The 23,976-nt window shown below is 49.7% G+C and overlaps 1 protein-coding gene across 5 annotated transcripts; it reads left to right on the top strand.

Moving 5' to 3' along the window:
* Window positions 1–442: 442 nt before the first annotated feature.
* On the top strand, window positions 443–20,835 carry MIER2 (MIER family member 2). 5 transcript variants are annotated; one of them, XM_048830989.2, is made up of 13 exons: window positions 443–490; window positions 5,423–5,510; window positions 5,939–6,090; window positions 6,931–7,056; window positions 7,786–7,909; window positions 8,787–8,893; window positions 9,553–9,622; window positions 13,246–13,397; window positions 14,038–14,119; window positions 14,270–14,364; window positions 14,958–15,085; window positions 16,206–16,342; window positions 17,294–20,835. In XM_048830989.2, exons 1-13 carry the CDS (start codon window positions 482–484, stop codon window positions 17,749–17,751), a joined length of 1,728 nt encoding a protein of 575 aa, XP_048686946.1. In that variant the 5' UTR covers window positions 443–481; the 3' UTR covers window positions 17,752–20,835. The 5 variants fall into 5 exon arrangements, with proteins under 5 accessions (XP_048686946.1, XP_048686945.1, XP_048686944.1 ...); XM_048830988.2 differs by having other exon boundaries at window positions 6,871–7,056; window positions 14,958–15,061; XM_048830987.2 differs by having other exon boundaries at window positions 6,871–7,056.
* Window positions 20,836–23,976: the final 3,141 nt, after the last annotated feature.

Below are 23,976 nucleotides of genomic sequence, written 5' to 3'. Positions count from 1 at the left end.
TGGCCCACCTCCCCTCTCCAGCCTGCCCCCCCCGACCCCTCCAACCCCCCACCCCAGCTTCCCCCTGGCCCCCCCACCTCCAACCTCCAACTGCCACCCCAGCTTCCCCCTGACCCCCCCAGCCCAACCCTCCAGCCTCCCCCTCCCTGACCCCTCCAACCCCAACCCTCCCCCTCCCTGACCCTTCCAACCCCAGCTACCCCCTGGCCCCCCATCTCCTCCTCCCTGACCCCTCCCCTGTCACTTCACCCCCCCACACCGTTTGCCGTAGCCCCCTGCACTAACCCCTCCCCCCACCGGACTCCCCCCTTAACTCCCCCGCCCCACGTGCCCCCTCCCCATCACTTCTCCCCCCCGCCCCTCTCTCATCTGCCCCCCCCCGCGCCTTCCCCCTCCCTCCTGGGCGCCGCAGCCAATGAGCGGGCGGCCCCGCATCCGGGGCTCCCCCGCCCGCCCGCCCGTCCGCGCTCCCCACACGGCCATGGCGGAGGTGAGTGCGCCGGGGGGAGGGGGCAACAGGGGGGGGCAGAGCCGGGGCCAAACCTCCCCCCATCACCCCGCCGGGCCCCCCTCCCGGGGGGCGGGGCCCTGGCGGGGGAGGGGCGGTCGCCACTCGGGACCCCCGCAGGCCCCGGGGGGGGGGGCTCATAGGGACCCCCCCCCGGGCCCGGAGGCTGCTCCGTGGCCTAAGCCCCAGGCCGGACGGGAGGGCCTGGGCCTGGGGGGGAGCTGGGGCATCGAGGGCTGGGGGCCAGTAGGGGGCAGCAGGGTCTGGAGGGGCTGGGGGGCATCTGGGGCAGGGATAGCTGGGACTGGGGGGGTAGCTGGGCTGGGGGGCATCTGGGGCGGGAGGCAGTAGGAGCTGCAGGGTAGCTGGGGCGTCAGGGACTTGGGGGGAGCAGGGCCTGGGGGGCATGGGGCTAGGATAGCTGGGACTGGGGGGTAGCTGGGCTGGGGGGCATCTGGGGCAGGGGGCAGTAGGAGCTGCAGGGTAGCTGGGGCATCAGGGACTTGCGGGGAGCAGGGCCTGGGGGGCATGGGGCAGGGATAGCTGGGGTTGGAGGGGTAGCTGGGCTGGGGGGCATCTGGGGCTGGGGGCAGTAAGAGCTGCAGGATAGCCAGGGCATCAGGGACTTGCGGGGAGCAGGGGCTGGGGCATATGGGTCTAGGGGTGGGGGTAGCCAGGGCATCTTGGGCTGGGTACCAGTAGGGGCTGGAGGGAGTAGCTGGTGCTGTGGGGCAGCAAGGTCTGGGAGGAAGCTGGATCATCAGCGGCTGGAGAGGCCCAGCAAAAGCTGTGGGCATGGGGAGCAATGGAGGTTGGAGGGAGCAGAAAGAGCTGTGGGCAGGGATGGGAGGTGGCTGGGGGTAGGGGGCATTGGGGCAAAAGGGGATGGAGATGGGGCAGTAAGAACTTGGGGGCAATGGCTGGGAGGGCAGCATGGGTGGATGGAGGTGGGGGGAGTTGTCATGTGCATCAGATGGTTCAATGGGAGGGACTTGAACTCTTGGAGTGTGTCATTGTGTCAAGACAGCAATAATTATGTTGGTGCATCATGCAGAGATGTTACCATGCTTACGCTGGGGCATCGCACTGTGATGTCATCCCCCGTTCTGTCTTGATGTCACTTTGAAACATCATCCCTGTTGCGTCACACCAGTTTCATGGGGCATCAGGATATCACATTGCAAGATCCTTATTGTGACGTTGACTTGGGAGAATAGCATTGAGAAGCCATCAAGAGGCCCACCTGTTGCATTGCAAGCTTTTCTTGAGCACCACTCATGGAGGCATCCTCTCCACCACAACGAGATGTCATTCACATGTCACACTACAACGGTTGCACCAACATGTCACATCAGGGAGTTTTTCCTATTGGTGTGAGACTGTCCTCATTACATCTTGTCAATCACAATGGCCCTTGGATGCAGTATCCCTGTTGCATTACCGTGTTTGTTCTGAAACATCATTCTGAGACTTCACCACAGCATCCTCAAGTTCACCCCCAGCACGTGGCATGGAGACGATGTCCCGGAGCACTGTGATGATGTCGCTATGATGAGATGTGCATCCCAAGGGGAATTTGGGGCCAGTTAACATCCCACAAACTAGATTTGCTATATGTGGGATCACCACAATGAAATTGTGACTGATCCCAGCGGGAGATGGACCAGATGGCCTAATATGTCTTTTCCATCATTAATTTTATGGACTTGCAGAGAAAAACTCACTATGTGGAGGTTACAAAATGAGTGAGATTCAGACGTGCACCTTTGCTCAATGGAAAATAGCCAACAGCACTCTTTCCCCAAAACATCAAGGAATGTGCACAAGACAGGAGCAACAAGGAGCAGTTCTGTAACAGGCCAGCACTAAGAGGTACACTTCACCTGGCCATGGAATGGCCTAAACTGGCCTGAAAAATCAACACTGTTATTAAAGCAATGAAATCTGAAGGGAAACCCTCCTCTTTCTATTTGTCTCGCTTTCTTGTGAGAATAGTTCTAGCCTTAGGTGTTTTCTGTGCTAGTGCTCTGGACATACACACAATCACCATTGCACTTGAACAACTTTGACAGGGCATGAAATCCACTACTGCATGGAAAAATCCCTGCATTTCTTAAAAATCATTGTTGCTGTATCTTTTGTGGAGTTCCTGGAATCTTGACTCTGGAATCAGGGAAGGGATGCTCGAGTCTTTTAAGACTGATAAGCCAGCAGATGTGTTCATAACTGCCATGTGAGGAGGGTCAGTTTCAGGCAAAAGAAGCAACGATTTGTGTAGAGAAGCTGCCAAGAGTCCTAATCCAGGTGGCCATCCAGTTTTGCAGGCAGCGGAGCCAACTTCAGCATCAGCTCGGGCGCTATCGGAATTATCTGAGGTGACCACCTTGGATTCTGGAATGTGATCAGAACTATCAGCATCACAAATGACAGAAGCATCTTCATCAACATGTCTAAGTACCATTCTTGACCTAGATGTAGCCATTCATATCTTGGGGCCATCTATATCAGTTTTTCTGACCCATGCAATGCTGCTGGGTTTTCTACTCCCTATCTCACAGTAGGATTTTAAGCGTCAGACGGCATCTCTCTCTCTCATGTTAGAGAGAAATAATTTTACATCGCATGCCATTAACAGTCAGTTCAAGCCAACAACATTTCCCTCCAAGGGTCACTATCTACACATATGAGTCTGATCTTGCTTCTTCACCCATTGCTTGGCTCTGCCTGGATTTCTGGTTACCTGGTCTTTCAAATCCAAAAATAATTATGGTGTCGGCCATCTGTATGCTCCAGCTTCATCCATGTCTATGTTAGGATGTAAGAATTGGCCGTTGGCTCTGCCTGCCATCTCTTTGGTCCCTTCTCAATCCACATACACCATTGTGATTTGATTTACTTTCATTTTTACCATTGTCTTCTTGGTGATTTTCAGCACGGGCAGTTTCCGTGTCCAGTAGTGTCCTGTTACTACTTCAGCTTTGAGTCTTTCTTCATCCTCATTAACCTGAAGATGTTCATAAGTATTAGTTTGTATCTTACTATTAACTAATGTTACTCTTCATTTCACCTAATGGTCTTTGATATAATGTATCCTCATTTATCCAGTGTTCTGATTGACATTTTTTCCAACCACCATTTGTTAACCGAACAATATTACTTAGTAGAAACTTTCATTTTTGAAACATTTTGAACACATTTCCTTACTAACCCTCTGTGAGGAAATACAGTCCGTAAGTAGATTGTCTCAGGAAATGGGAGACTACATTGAATTATGTTCCCAAAGCTACAGAGTGAATGATTGTAGACCACACCTTGATCATCTTCATACAACCAAGGTTATTTACGGGAAGGATATCTATTAAAATAGTCTTGTTCTTCATCATGTCCCATCAATCCCCAGCAGAGGGGCATCTCCCTTTTGATATGGAGCCATCTTCCTGTTTCCCAGGAAACATAGAAATGCCCAATCTTAGAACAAAGGCAGTCCTAAATCTTTTCACCCCTTTCTCCTTTATTATCTCATAAACTCCTCCCTTCTCTTAGTACACACAGGTCCTGTGCTATTTCTGCAAGAAGACAAGATAGTCTCCAGAGGATTTTGTTGCTCTATAATCAGACACTAGGGGATGGTGAATTGCAATACACATTGCGTGTTTCACTTGAGGCTAAAGGCATTCTCTTTGCATTGTGCCTAGTAGACAAAGGAGCAGTAGTTCCAAGGTTGCTTCAGCTCTTGGATCTCTCATGACAACACCCCGCTGCCTCCTAGGTCATCAGTCATAAAAAATCATCACCATCATTATTTCAACAAAATAACTGGCACTGCTACCAGATTTACAAATTTTTAAGACTTGGAGGCATTAGTTCTAAGCCAGCAACCTGATATCTGGTTGGAAGGACTTGTGTGTGTGAGTGAGAATATGTACTTTGTCTCATCTAGAATGGGGGAGGGAGGATCTCCCATTTTGATTTCAACCGATCCTTTGCTTCCTTAAAAAAATAAGCTATTGAAATCCAGTCCTGCAAGGTGCTGAATGCCCACAACTCTCATTGACTGAATGGATGGTGAGAGTGCTCAGCACTTCCCAGGATCAGGGCCATGATATGTATTAATTAAAATGTAGTAATGCCAGTTTGGGGACTGACACCACAGTTCTGTTCCACAGCTATGATGTTCTTAGTTAACATGGTTGAGTCAGTTGATTACTCACTTGCTCCCTTCCTAGACCTAACAAATATACAGCAATCCCAGAAATAACAGGCATTCTGGATTGTTACCCAGACTGCAGCCCACATTGCTGTTTGAACTTCTGACTGAACACTGGCTGCCAGAAAGCAGATGCCTACATTCACATCCACCTGTCCTATCCATTATCCATCTTACCCTTACTGCTTGCAACCATTGGATTCCCTCCCTGCCTGCTCAGTTGTTAATGCCATTTGTGACCATTCTGAGTCTTTAAAGTGCTTTGGAATGGGGGAAGATGGGAAGCACTTGGACAGATGTCCTGCTTGGTGGCCAGATCATTTCTGATTCTACCTCTGATGGATTGCTCAGAGGTTAAGGAAGTGCCACATTCAAAAAAAAGGGCCATATGCTTTTAGAATAAAGTTTGTGGCAGGATAAAATCTCCTTTCATGACAATATAAGTCCTAAGGACTGTGGTTCTCAAATAAACTGGTGAGAGACTAGATATCAGTGATGTGATGAAGAAGAGGCACCCGTGCATGCACTTAGGGATTCTGAAGTGATAAATACAGGGCAGGGGAGGCTGCGGGGGGGAGGGTCCTTGAGTACACCTGATCAGAAGCTCTCTTTACTTGGTTTTTAAACTAAGTGAATTGCATTTGGGGCTGGAAATGTGTCACATTATTAGGAAGATGTTTCTCCTCCATGTTCATTTCTTTTTGAAGGCCTCGGTCGGCAGGCAGAGTCCAAGGGTGGTTCCATACCCAGCCCACAACCTATGTCCTGGAGAGCCTGGTCTTCAGACTGCAGCAGGTACCAACAGCTTGAGTGTGCTTATGTTTGTTTTCCCCATCCCACTCCCATTTCTCTTCCATCTCGTCTCTTCCCCCTGACATTTTCTGGACATGCAGATGAACTTAAGCACACACACACACAACGGAGGGCAAGTCTATATTACAGCACTACATTGGCGCAGCTGCACCAGAGAGCTCTCCCATCGGCATAATTACTGGTGGAAGCTATGACGGCAGAAGAGCATCTCCTGCTGACGTTGCGCCGGTGTGGACAGTGCTTAGGTTGATGTAACTTAATGTCACTCAGAAGTGTCTTTTTCACACCCCTGTGCGATGTAAGGTACATCAACTTAAGCGGTAGGGTAGATCAGCCCGAAGTCTCTCCGAATTTTGTTGCTGTGGTCTGCAGTCAAGCGTGGCTAATGGCCAACTTTCTAATCCCTGCAGTTGTGTCAATGGGCTCATCTGACCACCGATTCACCCTAGCTGAGATCCTGTCACAGAACTATGGTGTACGAGAAGAGAGGGAGGAGGAAGAAAATACGCAAGAGAAAGAAAAGTCTTTAGAAGAGCTGGAAAAGAGTTTCAGTGCTTCTCAGGTAAAGGCAGCAAGGGTGGGGAAGGGGAATTATCTGTAGGATTTCTTGTCTATCTTGATAGATTATTGAGATCAAATATCTCCACTGAGCCGACACTCAGGGAGATCGGCTGGCTATGCACTATATTTAAGTCTCCTGAGCATTTGGATGTTTGGGATCAGATTGACATTTGGATGTTGGGGATCAGATTGCCCAAGGGACCAGTCATGAGCTCTGGAGCCCTCCACTATCTAGGTTGCCAGTTCAAATCCAGTCTGCATCCCTGGTGACGAAAAGCTGTTGGCTGTCTGGTCCATGTGAAATGAGTTGTTGCTATGCCATCCTCTTCATGATAGACAGGTGTCAGTTTCTGAGAAAACACTGGTGCATCTATTGGCTCCTTTGTGGGCAGCCAAGAGGCCAAGAATTCAGTAGGTTATGGAGTGTGAGCATCCTTCTCTGACAGAGACTGTACCTTCAGGTCAGTGTCAGTATACATAAGGGACCTTTGTGCTGCCCTGTTCTCTGTGTAAATACAGGGATCTAGTCTCCAGGGCTGTTAACTGGAACCTCTTCACCAGCATGAAAACCCAGTGTAAAAAAGCCACCCTTGAATCTGTTGCTTTGGGATAATTTCCCAGGTTTGTCCACAGCTTCGGGAAGTACAGATTGTCATAGCCCCGTTAGTCAATACCTTTTGGTTTCCTGCATGATAGAGCAGCGCCAAAGACAGATCAGAGCCAGCCCCCAGAGGAGCAGAGCTGCCCTGACTGCCTCTGCATATCTCTGTGTTTACTGCAGCTGGTGTTGTACTCGGTGGTTGTTCCATTCCTGATGAAGCTTTGTCCTCCTCTCGCTCAGAGCAGTGAAATGCCATTCGAGGAGCTGCTTGCACTTTACGGCTATGAGGCATCTGATCCGATCTCAGAGCAGGACAGCGAGAGCAATGACATCCCTCGCAACCTGCCGGACATGACCCTGGATAAGGTAAGGGCAACTTTGGGCCACGTGCTAGCTGCTAGCAAGGGGAGAAAGTAGTGCACCCCAGGTTGGTGTAGGGTCTAGAACGGGGGGCATCTACTGGGTCCTTCATTCAGGGGTCTAGTTTATTCAAGATGCTTGAATTCCAGCAGGTGGGAATTGGCTAACCCACTGATCCCAATGTGCAACCGGGAATGTCAGCTGCAGAGGTGCTAACACAAACAGGAGATTCAGGGGAGACTAAAGAAAGAGTAATTGTTACAAAGAGCAACAAACTGCAAACCCTATTTGGAATGTAGATCCCTCCTGTTCTGCATGTGGTGTGACTCCAGGGAGATTCGCAGGAGGCCTCATCTCTGCCTGAAAACCTGGATCACCCTCTATTCCCAGGGAAGCCAGGACTCCTGCCACTCAGCATAAGAGCCACTAAAAAAGTTTATTCCCTGCCAGCCCCTCTGAAAGGCACCCACTCTGGGATGGGCTCTGCAGAAAGTGCTTCTTACCCTTTCTCCCTGTAGCATCTGCAGGAAGCCACTCTCTTCTTGACTCTCCCAGTGAACCTGAAGGAAACAGTCTTTTGAGGGTGTGGATAAGGAAGGTCTATGGGAAGCGCCTGTGGGGTTGGGGAGATGCACGGAGGAAGGGATCTTGGCCAGGGATGGTTTACTCTAGGCGTCCCCTCCCTTTTTTTTTTAAATTTAAAAACATTTTTCACTTTCTTGTTGTTGTTAAAAGGAACAAATAGCGAAGGATTTGCTTTCAGGGGAAGAAGAGGAGGAGACGCAGTCTTCGGCCGACGACCTGACTCCATCCGTCACGTCCCACGATGCGTCGGACCTTTTCCCAAACCAGCCTGGCTGTATGTGTCCCTGATTTCTAACGGACCTTTTGTACTTGGACATGGCTCAGGAGGAAAGGCCAATTTTTAAAATTATTTTTAAATTTTTGGTTACTGAAATTCCTGAAGTAGCAACTTTTGAGGTTGGTCCGGGGAGCTGGAGATAAACTGAGCCCTCCTGATGTTACTGCACAGACAGAATTGGGCCGTAGTGATGAGGGGAGTAGAATTTTATGGTTCAGGGTGTGAACTGATCAGCTGTAGGGTCAGGAAGCAGTTCTCTCCAGCTGCAGCTCATAGCCTCAGGGCGGTGAGGACTTCTGTTACGTGCCCAGCGTGGACTTTTGGGGCAACTACACAACTGGTGAAGTGCATGGGATGTTGGGGTTTTTTGCCTTCCTGAGAAATATCACTGCCAGTTGCCCCCTCCGCAGCATCCACTCTCAGAGTAGCGAGAGCACTGGTCTCATCTAGTATGACAGCAAGCAGGATTCCTGAGTAGAAGGACCAGTGGTCTGATCTAGAAGGGGGTGTTGCAGATTAGTAGAACCAATGGTCCAGTCTAGTATGGCAACTACTGTGTTCCTCGGACTTTAATATTGGGGGTTTGTAGGGAGCCAAAGCAAGGGAGAACTTAGTGTGGAATGATTGATTGGGCTTCTACCCCTAATCCTGCAAAATTTGGGAGCCTTGGCTCTGCTGAGTGATCACTGCTCATGTGGCAAGGACTTGGGTATTTTGCCTACAGAAGAGAATCTGGGTAAGTTGTTCTGAATAAACGGAGCAGGCTCGAAACAACTCCAAGATGGGAAATGAGGGAAGGAGAGAGAATCTAGAGGTATTGAGGCTGAGTGTTAACCATCTTGGAACTGAACAAGTGAATTCTCTTTCTTCAAAGCAAACTTCCTGGCTGATGAAGACAAAGAGCCCTGCTCTTCTCCATGTGCCTCCTCCTCGGCTGAGGATTCCGAAGAGGACTCCATCCCGTCCAACGAGTGCAAGAAGGTAAGTGATCCGAGCCAACTGCACCTCCCCGGGGGGCTAATGCTCTGCATTCAAGCGTGAGAAAGCCGAGCAGCTCAAGAAAACCACGAGACCCCACCCCGGGGGTGCCTTCTTGGGGAGCTCAGTGTCGGGCGCCGGTCCTCTGAGTCTTCCATTCTGTGCAAGGCTATGGCAGGCGTATCTTAAAGCGTGCCCTATGGAGCCTGTAGCCGAGATTATCCTCGCAGTGAGGGGGATGCTGTACCTCAGAATTCAAACCGGCAACTCGTAGCTTAGGGGAGGTGAGGTCTGGTGTTGAGTGCCCAGGATGGGGCTTTGGAGAACTATCTTGTGGAAGACGAGAGTAGACTCCTCTTTGGACGCACACTGCCTCTCCTCCTCTGCAGCCTTGGATGACATAAGCTTTTGGTATAAATATTCAGCAGTGAGACCAGGCTTCAAATCGGAGGGTCCACAAACTAATTTGTTTGAAAACCCCTTCATAATTGTTCTAACGAATAGGAGGGATCCCCTTAGAGCGAACCTGGACAATGTGGTCTGCCAGTGTGTTTAGTGAGGCAGATTAAGCTTCGTTCATCACCAGGTCCCTGAGTTGATTCCAGTACAACCACATAACGCAGTCACCTTATATTAATTCCCTTCTCTGTGATGGTTTTCAGGAGATCATGGTTGGACCTCAGTACCAGGCAGCTGTTCCTATCCTCCACTTAAACAGGCACTGTGAAAAAGGTGAGAGCCCTTCCTCACTCTGACTGTAACATTTGTGCTGTATTTTTTCTGGATATGGGGTCCACTGATCTGAGCTGCTGCCAGAGTGTTGGCTCTGTCACTGAGGTTTGTATCCCTAGATATGATGTCTGTATGTCTAACAACACTCAGTCCTCCAAACAGAAGTGGGGCTTTTAGGAAAAGGGTGGTGGATTAGTTGTCGCCAATGTGCTCTCCTTTGGTTCACAGCGTGATCCAGTATTTTAACAGGACTGTGTGTAGCCCTAAAAGAGCCAGCAGTTTTAGCTGTTTGCAATGCAAACACAGGTGCAGTTTGCTTTACATGATCTGGCAGTTTGTAATCACTGCAGGTTTACAATGAAGGTAAAGTACGAAGGCATCTTTAATTTTTGGAGTCTCTGATAATATAGTTTCATAGATTTTTAAAGCCACAAGGGACCATTGTGCTGATCTAGTCGGATCTTTTGCATAACACAGGCCATAGGACTTCCCTGAATTTATTTTTGCTTCAAGTCCAGTAGCTGGGGTGGAACTAGAACGGATCTGTTAGAAAAACATCCAATTTTGATTTAAAAATTGCCAGTGATGGAGACTCAGCCACAATGGTTAATTACCCTCGCTGCTAAAAATGTGCTCCTGACTTCTCCTCTGAATTTGTCTATCTTCAACTTCCAGCCATTGATTCTTATAGACACCTGTGCTCTTTGAGGATCACATTGTCTCTACATTTCTGGCAGTGAAGTGCAGCAGAGTTAACATTTTTCACATTATTTTATTTTCCATAATTTTTGGTGTTTGGGTTTTTGTTAAAACTTTGACTTTACAGGCTTTCTAATTGATGTGGGTTTTGTTTTTAGAAAACAGTGTTCACTTGATTTTGTTCCTGAACAGCAGTGTTAGATTGTTTTCATGCTTAATTCCAAGTGAACAAAGTTTTTACCCTGAGAATTTACTCCCCTCCCCCCCGCCTCCGAACATTTCACAAATAATCACCAACAGGAGCTTATTGTGGGTTCAGAACTCATGCAGAGATGGATCCTGCTTCTCCCCTACCGTTGGTCTTATATTTGAATCACTGTCTGCCAAACTCTTTTTCTTATTTGCCTCAAAACTTTCCTGAAAAATCGTGATATCAAGCATGTGAAATTTCTGATGGATTGGTCTGAGTTTGGCAAAGTTGGGGATGTGAGTCTCAGCCATGGCCAAAGAAAAATTAATGCCTCACAGTAATATTGTATTTATATTTCACAAACTGGCAAGCGATACCATTTATCTATACATTTTCATCCTAAATCCCCAGTGGTGATCACAATTTCCAGCTAGATAGGATCTCTCAGAAGCAGAGAAGCTTTTGGTTTTCAGATTGTGTCCAATCATTTATTAGCTCAAAACTCTGCACCCGTTAGCTGGAACTTAGATGCAGTCTGCTACCCGGGAGTCTGCTCTCTAGAAATGACTCACTTCCTCCCTCATTATCTATGCCAGGCAGACTCTGGGCAAGTTAGTTTAAAGGGTTCACTTCCTACTAGTTTTAAGCTCACATTTAGGACTCTATCCTACAAGGCGCTGGGTGCCCTTAACTCCTACTGAAGTTAATGGGAGCTGAGGGTGCTCAGCACCATAGATCTTGGGTCACGTTCTCCATTGTCCTGCACCATATGCTTCATGTGAACTCCAGTGCAAAGTGGATGTACACCTTCTCTGCACTCACTTTGCTCTGGTGTAAATGAATATGCCAGGTGAAGGGCCAAGGAGAATCAGGCCCTTTGTCTTGAAAAACAAACAAATAAACAAACGAAAAGTATATTAGGTGCTAGTGGTTACCAATCCTTATATCTTAATAGAAATGTTTCCTCGCCTGTTGTTTTAGTTCATTGCATTGTTTGTTTTCATTTAAACAATTTCCCGCGTTGCTGTGAACATATAACTGGTTAAAAGATAGGAAACAAAGGATAGGAATAAATGATCAGTTTTCAGAAATGAGAGAGGTAAATAGTGCTGTCCCCTATGGGTCTGTACTGGGCCCAGTCCTGTTTAATATATTCATAAATTATCTGGAAAAAGGGGTAAACAGTGAGGTGGCAGAATTTGCAGATGATACAAAATTGCTCAAGATAGTTAAGTCCCAGGCAGACTGTGAAGAGCTACAAAACTTGGGGACTGGGCAACAAAATGGCAGGTGAAATTCAATGTGGATAAATGCAAAGTAATGCACATTGGAAAAACATAATCCCAACTATACATATACAATGATGGGGTTTAAATTGGTTGTTACCACTCAGGAAAGAGATCTTGGAGTCAGTGTGGATAGTTCTCTGAAAACATCCACTCAATGTGCAGCAGCAGTCAAAAAAGCAAACGGAATGTTGGGCATCATTAAGAAAGGGATAGATAATAAGGCAGAGTATATCATGTTGCCTCTGTATAAATCCATGACACACCCACATCTTGAATACTGCGTGCAGATGTGGTCGCCCCATCTCAAAAAAGGTATATTGGAATTGGAAAAGGTTCAGAAAAGAGCAACAAAAATGATTAGGCGTATGAAACGGCTTCCATTTGAGGAGAGATTAACAAGACGGGGACTTTTCAGCTTGGAAAAGAAACGACTAAGGGGGATATGATAGAGGTCTATAAAATGAAGACTGGTATGGAGAAAGTAAATAAGGAAGTGTTATTTATTCCTTCTCATAACACAAGAACTAGGGGTCACCAAATGAAATTAATAGGAAGCAGGTTTAAAACAAACAAAAGGGAGTATTTCTTCACACAGTGCACGGTCAACCTCTGGAACTCCTTGCCAGAAGATGTTTTAAAAGCCAAGACTATAACAGGGTTCAAAAAAGAACTAGATAAATTCATGGAGGATAGGTCCATCAATGGCTATTAGCCAGGATGGACAGGGATGGTGTCCTTGGCCTCTGTTTGCCAGCAGCTGGGAATCAGCGACAGAGGATGGATCACCCTGTGATTTACCTGTTCTGTTCATTCCCTCTGGGGAACCTGGCATTGGCCACTGTCGGAAGACAGGGTACTGGGCTAGATGGACCTTTGGTCTGACCCAGTATGGCCGTTCTTATGTTCTTAGAGCACAATACACAGCCGTGTGCCAATGTGTGAGAGTGGGAGCAGTGAGGGGGATGCCCAGGCCAGAATTTGACAGAAACAGTGGCTGCTTAAAGCCACCTTTGCCCTCCCACTCCTATGCCCAGAGCAGGAAGGGGCACTGCAGAATCTGGCCTTTTAAAACTACATGCATCAATTGACAACATGTTCTCTAATAAGGCTAGAGAAGTTTTGAGCATCAAAAAGTCTCCCCAGCCACCCCTTCAGGAAAAGCCTGAGCAAACAGAGTCACTGTGCTCTGACAGTCAACAGTCTTGGGCTAATCAGACGAAAGGGGGAATCTGGGATCAGCAGCCCTACACTCTCCAGATTCAGGAGAGAAAACATCCTGGCTTTCAAATCTAAGAACTCGCAGCTGGAGCATCCCGTCTGACCATAACTGCCAGGCTGGAGCCCAGAGACTTCCTCTCTGATCCACCCACATCCCACCTCTTGAAAACCAGGGGTGCTCTTGGATTGACCAGCTCATTTCAGACATGCCCTGATGTTCCCATTAGCCTACGAGAATGAAGATCAGCTGCTGTGGGACCCAAACATCCTCCCTGAGCGGGAGGTGGAAGAGTTCTTGTACCGAGCAGTTAAGCGGCGGTGGGACGAAGTCTCCAGTGCCAGTCTGTCAGATGGAGAGATGGTGAAGGACAATGAGCAGGTGAGCATGGGAGCCAGGGCTTTGTGCAGTCACGAAATTCTCTGTTGTCTTAGTGTTGTGGACAGAAGTCAAGTAGCACTGGCCATGGGAGCAGGAAGTATCAGCAGGGAGTTTCAGAATTGATCCCTTGTTTGTTTCAGAGGGGAGGGAGTGGATCTCACAAAGACCCTGGGTGAATGAGACCTCCTTTCTAGATGATACATCTCCCTCTGGGGCCCATCACTGCTGCTCCATGGATCAGACAGAGGGAACCTTTCTTGCTGAGCCTGCTGCTTTCTACTGCCTCCTGCTGGTTGAGGAGCAAAAGGAGTGCTCGGGACTTGCCTCAAATACTCCATGTGGGTTGTGTTGCCACCAGGTTGCTGAACTGGCCCGTTCAGACTAGTATTTTAATTACAGCTGTATGAGGACACATGCACACCTACTGTCTCTAGACTCCTCCCAGGATAGCCCCGTGCTTCATAATTTAGAGCCTCGAACTGTGGAGCAGTCCTTGCTGATGGTCCAAGTGGGGCGGTGTAGATAAGTGGCTCCAGAAGAGAACATGCTGTTTGGGCAGGTGCAGTGAGTCACAGCTGAGTTGGTTAGTGGTATATGCGGCCAGTGCATGTAATCAGCAGTTCTTTATTACATTGCATAGGCTCTATATGAACTGGTTAAATGTAACTTCAATGCAGAAGAGGCACTGCGGAGATTGCGATTCAACGTGAAGGTCATCAGAGGTGAGATACCCAACTGTTCAGATTCTCTTGCATGCTGTATCCCAAATGTCCAGATTCCTTCTGCAACTCCAGCAGCCCCTGGACGTGTCTGTCTCTCAGTAACCCTGGGGTTCTGTGGAACTCCTAACATCCTGTTTCCCTGTGCTGCAGATGAGCTTTGTGCCTGGAGCGAGGAAGAATGCAGAAACTTTGAACACGGGTTTAGAGTCCACGGGAAAAACTTCCATCTCATACAAGCTAACAAGGTAAAGATTCATGTTTCTGTGTCACAGACTGAGAGGAGCTGCAGGAGTGCATGCTAGTGCTGGGAACATATATTAAACCTTACTTAATCTGGGGAAATTCAGACTGCTAAAAGTTCTAATCCCAGCTGATTTGCTGTGTGGTCGTTGTCAAGTGCATGGGTCCAGTGCATGTAATCAGCACTGTTTGCTTGATTTCTCCCATCTGCACTACAGGGAAAACAATACGGACGTCCATAAGAGATTGCGAGGCTTAATTTATTAAAAATTAGCACTGGCTAGCTGAGGATCTCAAAGTGCTTTGCAAACTGTCTTCACCATCGCAATGTTTCTGGGGGTCAGTGATTGCAGGGTGTGGGTTGTTTGTAGAGTTCAGTGGGATCCTTCGGGATAAAGGGGAGCCATGTAATCCAACGAATAGGGCACAAGACTGAGAGTCAAGAGATTCCAGTTCCTGCCACTGACTCACCATGCGACTTGGGTCAAGTCACTTGAATGAACTTGGTTTCCCCATCTGCAAAGCGGGGTGATGGTACTGACCCTTCGTAAAGCCCTTGGGGCTTTATGGAGGGACTCTGACTAATCGCTCCCTGCAGGTCCGCACCCGGTCAGTGGGAGAGTGCGTGGAGTACTATTACATGTGGAAGAAGTCGGAGCGCTATGACTACTTCACCCAGCAGACTCGCTTCGGAAGGAAGAAGTATGTCCTCCACCCTGGAGCCACGTGCGTGGAATATTCTCAGACTAAGATTAGTAAACGTTACTTACCAGCAAGGCTCCCTGTTTCACTCAACTCCCTGCTTCAGGGACCTTGATCTTAAAATAACGCTCCCCACCATAAACCTCATGAGATAGGTCTTCTCGTTGGGAGGGTGCTCGGGGATGGCAGGCCAACTGATGCACACGTTGCATACAGAGTGTAGCCCACTGTCCCACCACAAAGGAAAGCAGCCGTTTGCCAGTAGCGCTGGGAGGGCATTTTTCCAGGAAATGTTTTTTGTTGGAAAACAACTAATCACAGGTGAAACTTAGTGGGATACGGTAGGCTTGGGCCAGTATCTCAGTTCGAAAAATGTGAAAGGAGAGGATGTTTCAAAATTGTTGAAACATCCCGTTTTGACTTTTTTTTTTTTAACCGAAAAATTCTGTTTTTGTTTGAAATGATTTTTTGGATAGAAATATAAGCTCATTATAATAAAAACCATTTTTTGGAATAAAAGAAGGTCGAAATTGAAACAAAATGTTTTAAAAATGTCAAAACAAAGCTTTGGACCCAAGCCCAAAAATTTCTCTGCTTGTTGGTTAGCAAATGTTTTTGAGATGTTGATCTTTTGTCCCACTTCGGAATAAGAAAAAATGTCAAAATCTTGACAATTTTCCAGGGACCAGCAAGCCATTTCCCACCCAGCTCTGTCTGCCAGCATGCTGACCCTGCAGCAGGCCAAGACAGCAGTTCTGTGCAGTGGCCGTCTCACTGGGGAGAGTGTTTGCCCATTGAGTACACTGTGGGAGGAAGAGAAGTCCGTAGGTCTCTGGGATTGCAGAGTTCAGCAAGTGTTGGAACCTGCGAGGGCCCAATTCTGATTTCACATGAACTGGTTTAGCTCCACCGATTTCAGGGGGGTTGTGCCCATGCAGGAACAGAAGGGGCCCCACAGACCTTGAGGGGAAGGATGTTTTCTGCACAGCGAGCCTGTTGCTGATTGCTCCCTGTGTATGGTGCTGAGAATGTCCTTGTTACCTCCTGCGTTGTCCCTTGGCAGCGTGTTAGGGAGGGTTGTTGATTCCCCCACCTGCTTAACCCCACTGAGTGGATGGTCACAGCGTCGTCTCTCCCCCTGCAGGGATTACGTGGATAACGACTTGGATGGGGGTGAGGCGGAAAATGCCACCCGCTCTCGGAACTCCCCACCGATTCCCTCTGCCACCAGCTGCCTGGACTCTCGCTTCAATCAAGATCACCTAGCAATTGAGAGTGCAGGTAACTCCTTTGCCTTCCTCCAGTGCCAGAGCTGGAGGATGGAGGCCTCTCCTTCCCACTGCTCTGGGGTACGGAGCTTCCGTTTGTCCTTCTCTCATGACTTCCCATGGCATATTTGCAGGCGTGCGCCTGTTATCGTAGCTCCTTAAGTTCCACTGGTTGGAAGCAGGTCCTGGGAAAACCATTGAGAGGACACCCGCACAGCAGGAAAGGGCTCAGTGCTAAGGGAGGGGCCTTGTCTGTCACTAAATCAGCCCATTCCACGGTCAGAGCATGAGGTTGGGAGTTTAGCGCTAAGGGTGAGCTCTGGGGAGAATGTAAAGGAGTGGGGAATAATCTGCCTCTCTTACCATCTCCTAACAAACCTGGACCTTTGCATGTCCACGTCTGGGGGAAAAACACCCTGGGGTGTGTTTGGGGATGGGGGTTCCTAGCATCAGGCGCATCTTGGAGAGTCACGTCAGAGGATCATCTGAATTTCCATAGAAGCACTGATGTACGTGCGTTCCCCCCCCGTCCCCAATGAACTGTCTTCCCAGTCTCCCCACTCCACACATGCATCCCACACAGGGGAACCACATAAGAATGGCCATGCTGGGTCATACCAATGGTCCATCCAGCCCAGTATCCTGTCTGCTGACAATGGTCAATGCCAGGTGCTTCAGAGGGAATGAACAGAACAGGTCATCATCAAGTGATCTACCCCATTCCCAGTGTCTGGCAAACAGTAGCAATAACAGTGATAAACTGTGATGGATCTTGGCTGATGCCATGAAGGAGCGAGGGATCGTGGCCACGTACAGTCTGACTAGATCATTCTGGTCAGTGGGTGTGAATAAGACCCTGTACAGTGTTATCTGCATTTGTGTACAATGGACTCACTCTAGCTTTCTCTCGCCTGCTTTCCTCACCCTGTCTCTCTGTTCCTCCTCCGCCCCTTGGGTCGTGCAGAGCCTCTGAGCGTGGAGAGCGCAGCCTGCAGCTTGGGCAGCATGAGCGAGTCGGGCCAGGCTTACGAATGCAGCACTCCCTCAGAGACAAACTGTTCCTTTGACCCTGCAGAGGACACGTCCTCGGGCGGCATCTCAGCCACTTGCACACGGCATCCAGGTAACCCCTCGGAAATGGGGCTTTATCAGCTGCCACCGGCAGGACCGGGCCTGGCAGAGAAGCAAGAGACATTGCAGAGCTCCGGCGAGACGATAACGATGGACTTCACTCTCCCCGGAGACATTAATGAGGGGTTGCCTTTAATTTCTGGCCGTGTGGATTTGGACAGGGACCCAGAGGCACTGGTGTCCCCTGCTCAAGTGTCCTTATCGGTCACAGATTTTGGCATCATCGGCATTGGAGATGTAAATAGTTTCCTGGCTGCTCACCAGGCCTGCCCGGGGCCTTTGTCACAGTGAGAATTTCCAGTCTTGACCTTGTCACAGACCGAGCTACAACTTTGACCCGACTGAGTGAATTCCCTGGGCTTCCGTGTTCCACGGGGCCAGCTTGGAGCTGTCGGTCGGAATCTGTCTTTCCATCCTCCTTGATGTTTTGGCGTCTGTCCTTCCAAGGCTACAGTGAAACCAAACACCTTTCTGCTTTAGTGCTGTCTGACACACCTGTGCAAAGCTGATGGGAGGTTTTAGTAGGGGGATGAGTCCATGAGCCCAGCCCCCCCCCAGTGTCACCACAGGCAGCACCATGCAGTTCAGACAGCCTCTGGCCTGACGACAGTGGAAGTGTCCAGTGACCCCAACAGAGGGGGCTTTCTCTAGGGCAGGCCGGTTGCACAGTGGGATGTTACTGAGGATGAGGATGTGTCGTGGGCACTTTGGGGGCTGGGATGGAGGACGTAATCAGAAGTACATGTGCTTAGGAAAGTGACACGAAGAAGCACAGTCAGTCCAGGCTGGAGTGGCCCTCTGGATGCAGAGATGGGCGTGTTTGTGCCGAAAGAGGGGGTGTTCAGGCGTGGCCATTCACCCTCGGATTTTGTGTTGCAATAGAAGTAATTCTCTCACCTTTTCTTTTCTAACAGCTGTAGTGTGCCTGTTGATTTGTTAATCTGGGGGCAGGCATGTGTATTGAGACTGTGTTCAGACCCAGAGCGCCATCAGCGTCTGTCTGTCTTCTCCACTGCCAGGTCCAGATGAGAAACAGCCTGTCCCATCCCCTCCCACACCTCTGACTACAGCCTCAGCTCTTGGAAAGTAACATTTAGGGTGGGCAGCCTGTCTGCACATTGCTCAACGCTCTTCCCTTCCCAACACTTAACCATTGGTTGTGCTGCTCCATGGAGAACCCGAATCCAGGGATGAGGCTGCATTGGTGGCAGAGGGAGTTTCTAGCGGGGCTGGCAGTGGGCAACATGGTCTGTAAAATCCTTGTTTGCATTGCAAAAGGGTTAAATCTGAATGAGCTGCCTGCAGAACTGCCTGACTGGTTCCAAACTCATTGATCAGCTGGGGGAAAAGGGTATTAGTGATCAGTGAGTTGGATCTTGGGACTTACATTAGAATCCTACAGAAACTGAAACAGAAGCTAGCGGGCTGCCTCTGAGCTCATGGTATACGTGGCCAGGAGGTGGGCGCACCAGCCCGCCCATCCGGTGCTAAGCACAGGCCCACACAGGTGCCAGGCAGGTGCATCAAACCTGGGCACGTCCCTTGTATCCTGTGCAAGCACAAGGCGTGTAGCTATGTGCCTGAAAAGGAGAGCTTTCAGCCCTAGTAACCCATCCGAGCATATGACACTCACCCTTGGTAGGACTGCTTGTCTACCCTAATCATCTCCTTTGCCAGCCTGTGTGAGCACACGGAGCACAGCCCTGGCAAGATGATGCATCAGGCCTCTGGGACATCAACCCTGATATTCAAAAATGTAATGTAAAGAAACTCTCTATTTTGTAAGAGAAAGGAATGTGTTTGCCCTTGCGAGAGACATGACTGAGGTGACCAAGATTGTGTCCAATGGCAGCAGGGCCGTTAGTCACTGCATAGCGTGCCAAACGAGACAGGGCCGTCTGTGGCTTGCAGGAGCCCGTTACCTCTCAGCTGCTCCGGCAGATTTGGGGTTTGCTGCTGGCTGAATTTTCCCCACTCCTCCAGGAGCGTGCGCACACCCACGGTGCGTCGACGCTTACAGCGTACGCACACTGCACACCCAGCGAGCACGGCTACACGTGGCAGTGTAGACAGGGAGGCACCGCTGAGGGAAGTGGTACAGAGTGCCAGACACACCTCGGCCCCCATAGTATAGACCCTAGGCAGCTGCTACCCACCCAAACCGCCTCCCCGTCTGTGCTGCTACTTTTACCAGTGGAGCGTCCTGCTGTCGGAGCCTTTCCCCACCGCAGTGAAAGGCTCTGGCAGCTCCCGCGCCCTGGAACCTTTCACTGCGGCGTGTGGCTACTCGTGCAGTGCCTGTCCTCTGGGCTGCGGACATAGTCACATGCGCACATTTCCTGCAGGCTGCCGGCCGTTCGGGACTCCAGTGACAGACGCCCTTCATCCAATTGCCTTTTTTTTTTTTTTTTTAAATAACTGCCTTCAGGCCACCGCCCTGAAGCTAGTTCTGCTGCTGATGGATTTGAAATGACGTTATCAGCCATTGTGGGCTGGGTCCTCCCCTGAACAAACAGGCCGTGTTCACCTGTTCACTGTGAGCGTGAAGAAGGTGGAAAGTGCTAGTGTCCCAATGCATTTTACACCCACTTGGCACTGGAGCGGGGGAGTGGCTCCTTAAGGCACATGGTGACGGAGAAGCCGGCCTTGTCTCACATCACCCAAACCCCAGCTTTGTGTCACCCACTCTGTCAGGGACCCTGCCCCTGGCCGGCTCAGCTGAGGTGGTAAACTCCAAAGTACAGCTGCCTTGACCATGAAGTCAGTTTGTGAGACAGAGGTGCTAACTCGGGGGGGGGTCTCCCCACCCACCACTCCTGCCTGCTGGAGATGGGACACAAATGTGAGCTGCCAGCGCCTGGCCCGAGCCCCCAGGCTGTGATTCCCTTTTGGGGGCCTTTCCTTTCTGAAAGGAAAAGGAGTGAGTAGGGGGAGGGTGTGGGGAAGCTCTGAGGCTTTTCCAGGGAGTGGGGAGCTCCCAGCACCCCTCCAACAGCCAGGTACATTGGAGAAAATTGATAAACGTTTTTTCTTTCGTTTGTTTCATTTTTGAGTCCTAATGAGGAGTGTGTCGGGGGGGGGGGGGGAATGTCTCTTATTTATATTCTTCAATGTTGTTTACAGATTCGAGCGGGGGCTTAAAGTGAACGTGACATGTTTTCCGCACGCCCTGTCTGGGGAGGGATGGAAATGGCCGGGGAGAGGGAGTCAGTTTTTGGTTTGGTTTGGTTTTACTCACGAAGCACATTTACTTTGAGCTGCCCCCAATGCCGGACTCTTCCCCTCCCCCCCGGAGGCCCCGCACTGTGAAGTGATACTGCCTTGAAAACCCCTTGCCGTTATTTATTTAATTAAAAAATCTGATTTGAAAACGAACAGGGAGCTCGTCTTGTTTTCCGAGGCATTGGGCTGTCACAGCCCTTTGGGCACCGGTAGCGAGTGGGGCTGTTGGCTTCTATTCGCTGCTCTGCACTAATGAGAGTGGCAAAGCATCTCCAGAGGCCAGCGCTCGTGTTACCAGGAGATGTGAGCCCCGTGCGTGTGGCTGGTGGAGAGAGCACTCCCCAGAGCACATAGACGGTTAATCTTAACAGGCTGCCGCTGTGGATGCTCTGTTCCTGGGTTGCCATAGTGGATTGCAAATTCACCTGTGCTATGGCTCCGTTACTGTCCGTGGAGTGACTGCAGGGATTAATTCAATGGCCCAGAGAGTACCATGACTGGGGCTATCAAAGTAATAATAATAATCCCTAGATCTCAACGCACTTTAGAAAGGAGGTCGGTATCATTATCCCCATTGTACATGTGGGGAAACTGAGGCAAGGAGCAGGTCTGTGAGGTCACCCAGTCGCAGAGGCAGGGCTATAACCCATGTCTCCTGAATCCCAGGCTAGTGCTCTGTCTACCAGATAATGCTGCCTCCCCTGAGGTGGGATATTATGATAAGACAGCAAGGTAGCCAGATAAGGTCCTGGAACAATGAGCCCACCCCCTGCCCCAAGAATAGATGCCTGCCAGCTCTTAACCTTTTCACTGCCACTCTGTCTCTCAAGAGAAGGTGTCCCAACTCCTGGATTTACACATAGGCCCTTGCTCTGCCTGGTGCCTCCTCAGCATACAGCTGGGCTGGCTGGCTTGGGGGCTTCCCTGCTAATAAGTAGTCTCCAGTCTTCCTGTGCCTTCCCTTGCAGGCTGTCAGGAGCAATTGAATATGCATGTGAGAGAGGAGTCTGTGGAACAATTGTAACCTGGGGCAGAAAGAATGCGGTTTGGCTAAAAGTTCTGTTAAATTGGGAGAGCTGGAGTGCTTCAGACCCAGTTAGCGGTGGGTGTGGATGCCCAGAAACCCAACCCAACGCTTGTACGCAACGTGTATCACAACCCACTTGAGTTAGCAATGCGTTCAGTGGGGTCTGTCCGCAAAGCAGGAGAGCTATTGCATAGCCTACAGGTCCGAGCTCGCAATTCCTATCTTGATCCAAAATCCAGCTTCAGGGACTTTGAGCCAGGTTTTTAGGTGCCTAATGATGGCGTTAAGCATCTTTAAAAACCCCATTAGGGGCCTGTGACAACGTTCCTCCTCGGCCTTGGTGGGTCCTGCACTTATTGGCGGATTTTCTCGCCTCAGAGGTTCACGGCAGCCCTCAGTTTGGCCACTTTCGTGGCTCAAACCTGCCGTTCACTCAGCCTCATCACTGTCCAGCATGGGGAAAGGAAGAAGAACAATCCCCGCAGTCTCTGCTGATCCACCTAGTGGATCGGGGAACGGGCCAGAGACCTTCCCGTCTGGTGGAACCCACGTCCAGTTCAACTCCTCCACTATCAAGTATGGAGTTGGGGGGAACCTGGGCCCACCCTCTACTCCAGGTTCTAGCCCAGGGCCCTGTGGATTGCAGATGTCTACAGTGGCTTCTGTAACAGCTTTGCGTGACAGCTACAACTCCCTGGCTACTTCCCCATGGCCTCCTCCCAACACCACCTTTATTCTCACCACAGGACCTTCCTCCTGATGTCTGATAATGCTTGGTTTCAGAGTAGCAGCCGTGTTAGTCTGTATTCGCAAAAAGAAAAGTGGCACCTTAGAGACTAACAAATTTATTTGAGCGTAAGCTTCCAGCAGTACGCCTTCTCACTCTCAGCTTCTTGCACCTCTTGCTCCCAACTCCTCGCATGCACACCACAAACTGAAGTGAGCTTTTTAAACCCAGGTGCCCTGATTAGCCTGTCTTAATTGATTCTAGCAGCTTCTTGATTGGCTGCAGGTATTCTAATCAACCTGCTTGCCTTAATTGTTTCCAGAAAGTTCCTAATTGTTCTGGAACCTTCCCTGTTTCCTCACCTCACTACAAATAAGGCAGACAGGCGTGCCTCTTAAATTACGGGAAGAGCAAATCTGCATTCTCCCAGCCAGCTCTGAACCTCTTGCGGCTTGGTGTACACTGAAAGTTATAGCAGCATAGCTCCACCAGTCAGAGGTGTGCAAAACCCACCCCCCAACCAAATTGTGAGGCTGGCAAAAAAGCCCATGTCGACACAGCTCTGTTGATGGAAGATTGCTTACGTCGTTTGGGCTGGTGGTGTTCCTTCTGTCGGTGTAGGTTGCATCTACACTAGCTATGCCATATAGTCTCGGTAGCGTACACATACCCTGTGAGTTCGAGGGTCTTTCAAATAGCCTCTTCTGTCCATCTGACCCACCCAGTTCAAAGGGATCTCAGCTGGAGCCATTGAGAAGGCTACGGTCTCTGACAGTGTCTCATAAAGCCTCATGCAGTTTCAGTGGCTCGTAATCGCTCCTCTCAGGACTATGGTTTTGTCTTCACTGCCCAAGAAAGGTGTGTTTTTACTGGCTAATGTGTATTAGCTCCTCTGCTGCAAAATCCTAGTGTAGACAAGGCCCTGTCGTGTTTACCACAAAGTAGCTAGCTGAGGGCAACCACGCGCAGGGTGGGCCCCTCGTGGCAAAAACCACAGGTGCCTTGTTTCCACTAGGATTTTACTGCTAGAGCGCGAATGCACGTGAGTTATACCGTGTAACCCCTCCCCTGCATCCACCTCTTATGCAGTGAAGTCCTTGCCTGTCTCTGCCTGTGGGATCAGGTGTTGCAACTGTCTGCTCCCCTCTGCTAGTCTAACATGCTGTCTTAGAAGTCAAATCCATCAATCACAGGTTGGGGTACAGGTCAGTAATCCTCACTGAGGAAGCCCACAATTGTCCCACCGTCACTATAGAAACAGCCGTGTCCCCTGGGAAAATATCCAAGATCTTGTCTACACACACAAATTGCACCCTTTAGTAGAGTGATAGAGTTAAAGCACAACTCCCCTAAGTGTGGACACACTACTAGCAGAACTAGTTGGACTGGTGTAAAATCTGTGTGTAGACCAGGCCCAACTCAATTACTCTCCCACCCTCCCTTCCACAGAATATGGGAAGCAGCAAGGCGGTTTAAAGCCACTCCCATCCAGCTACCCGCCATGCCCAGGAACAGGGGCACTGAGAATCAGGTCCCAAGT

The sequence above is a fragment of the Caretta caretta genome, chromosome 25, assembly GCF_965140235.1.
Source record: "Caretta caretta isolate rCarCar2 chromosome 25, rCarCar1.hap1, whole genome shotgun sequence".
In the NCBI taxonomy this organism is placed as follows: Eukaryota; Metazoa; Chordata; order Testudines; family Cheloniidae; genus Caretta; species Caretta caretta.
This window is presented reverse-complemented; position numbering and strand designations above follow the sequence as displayed.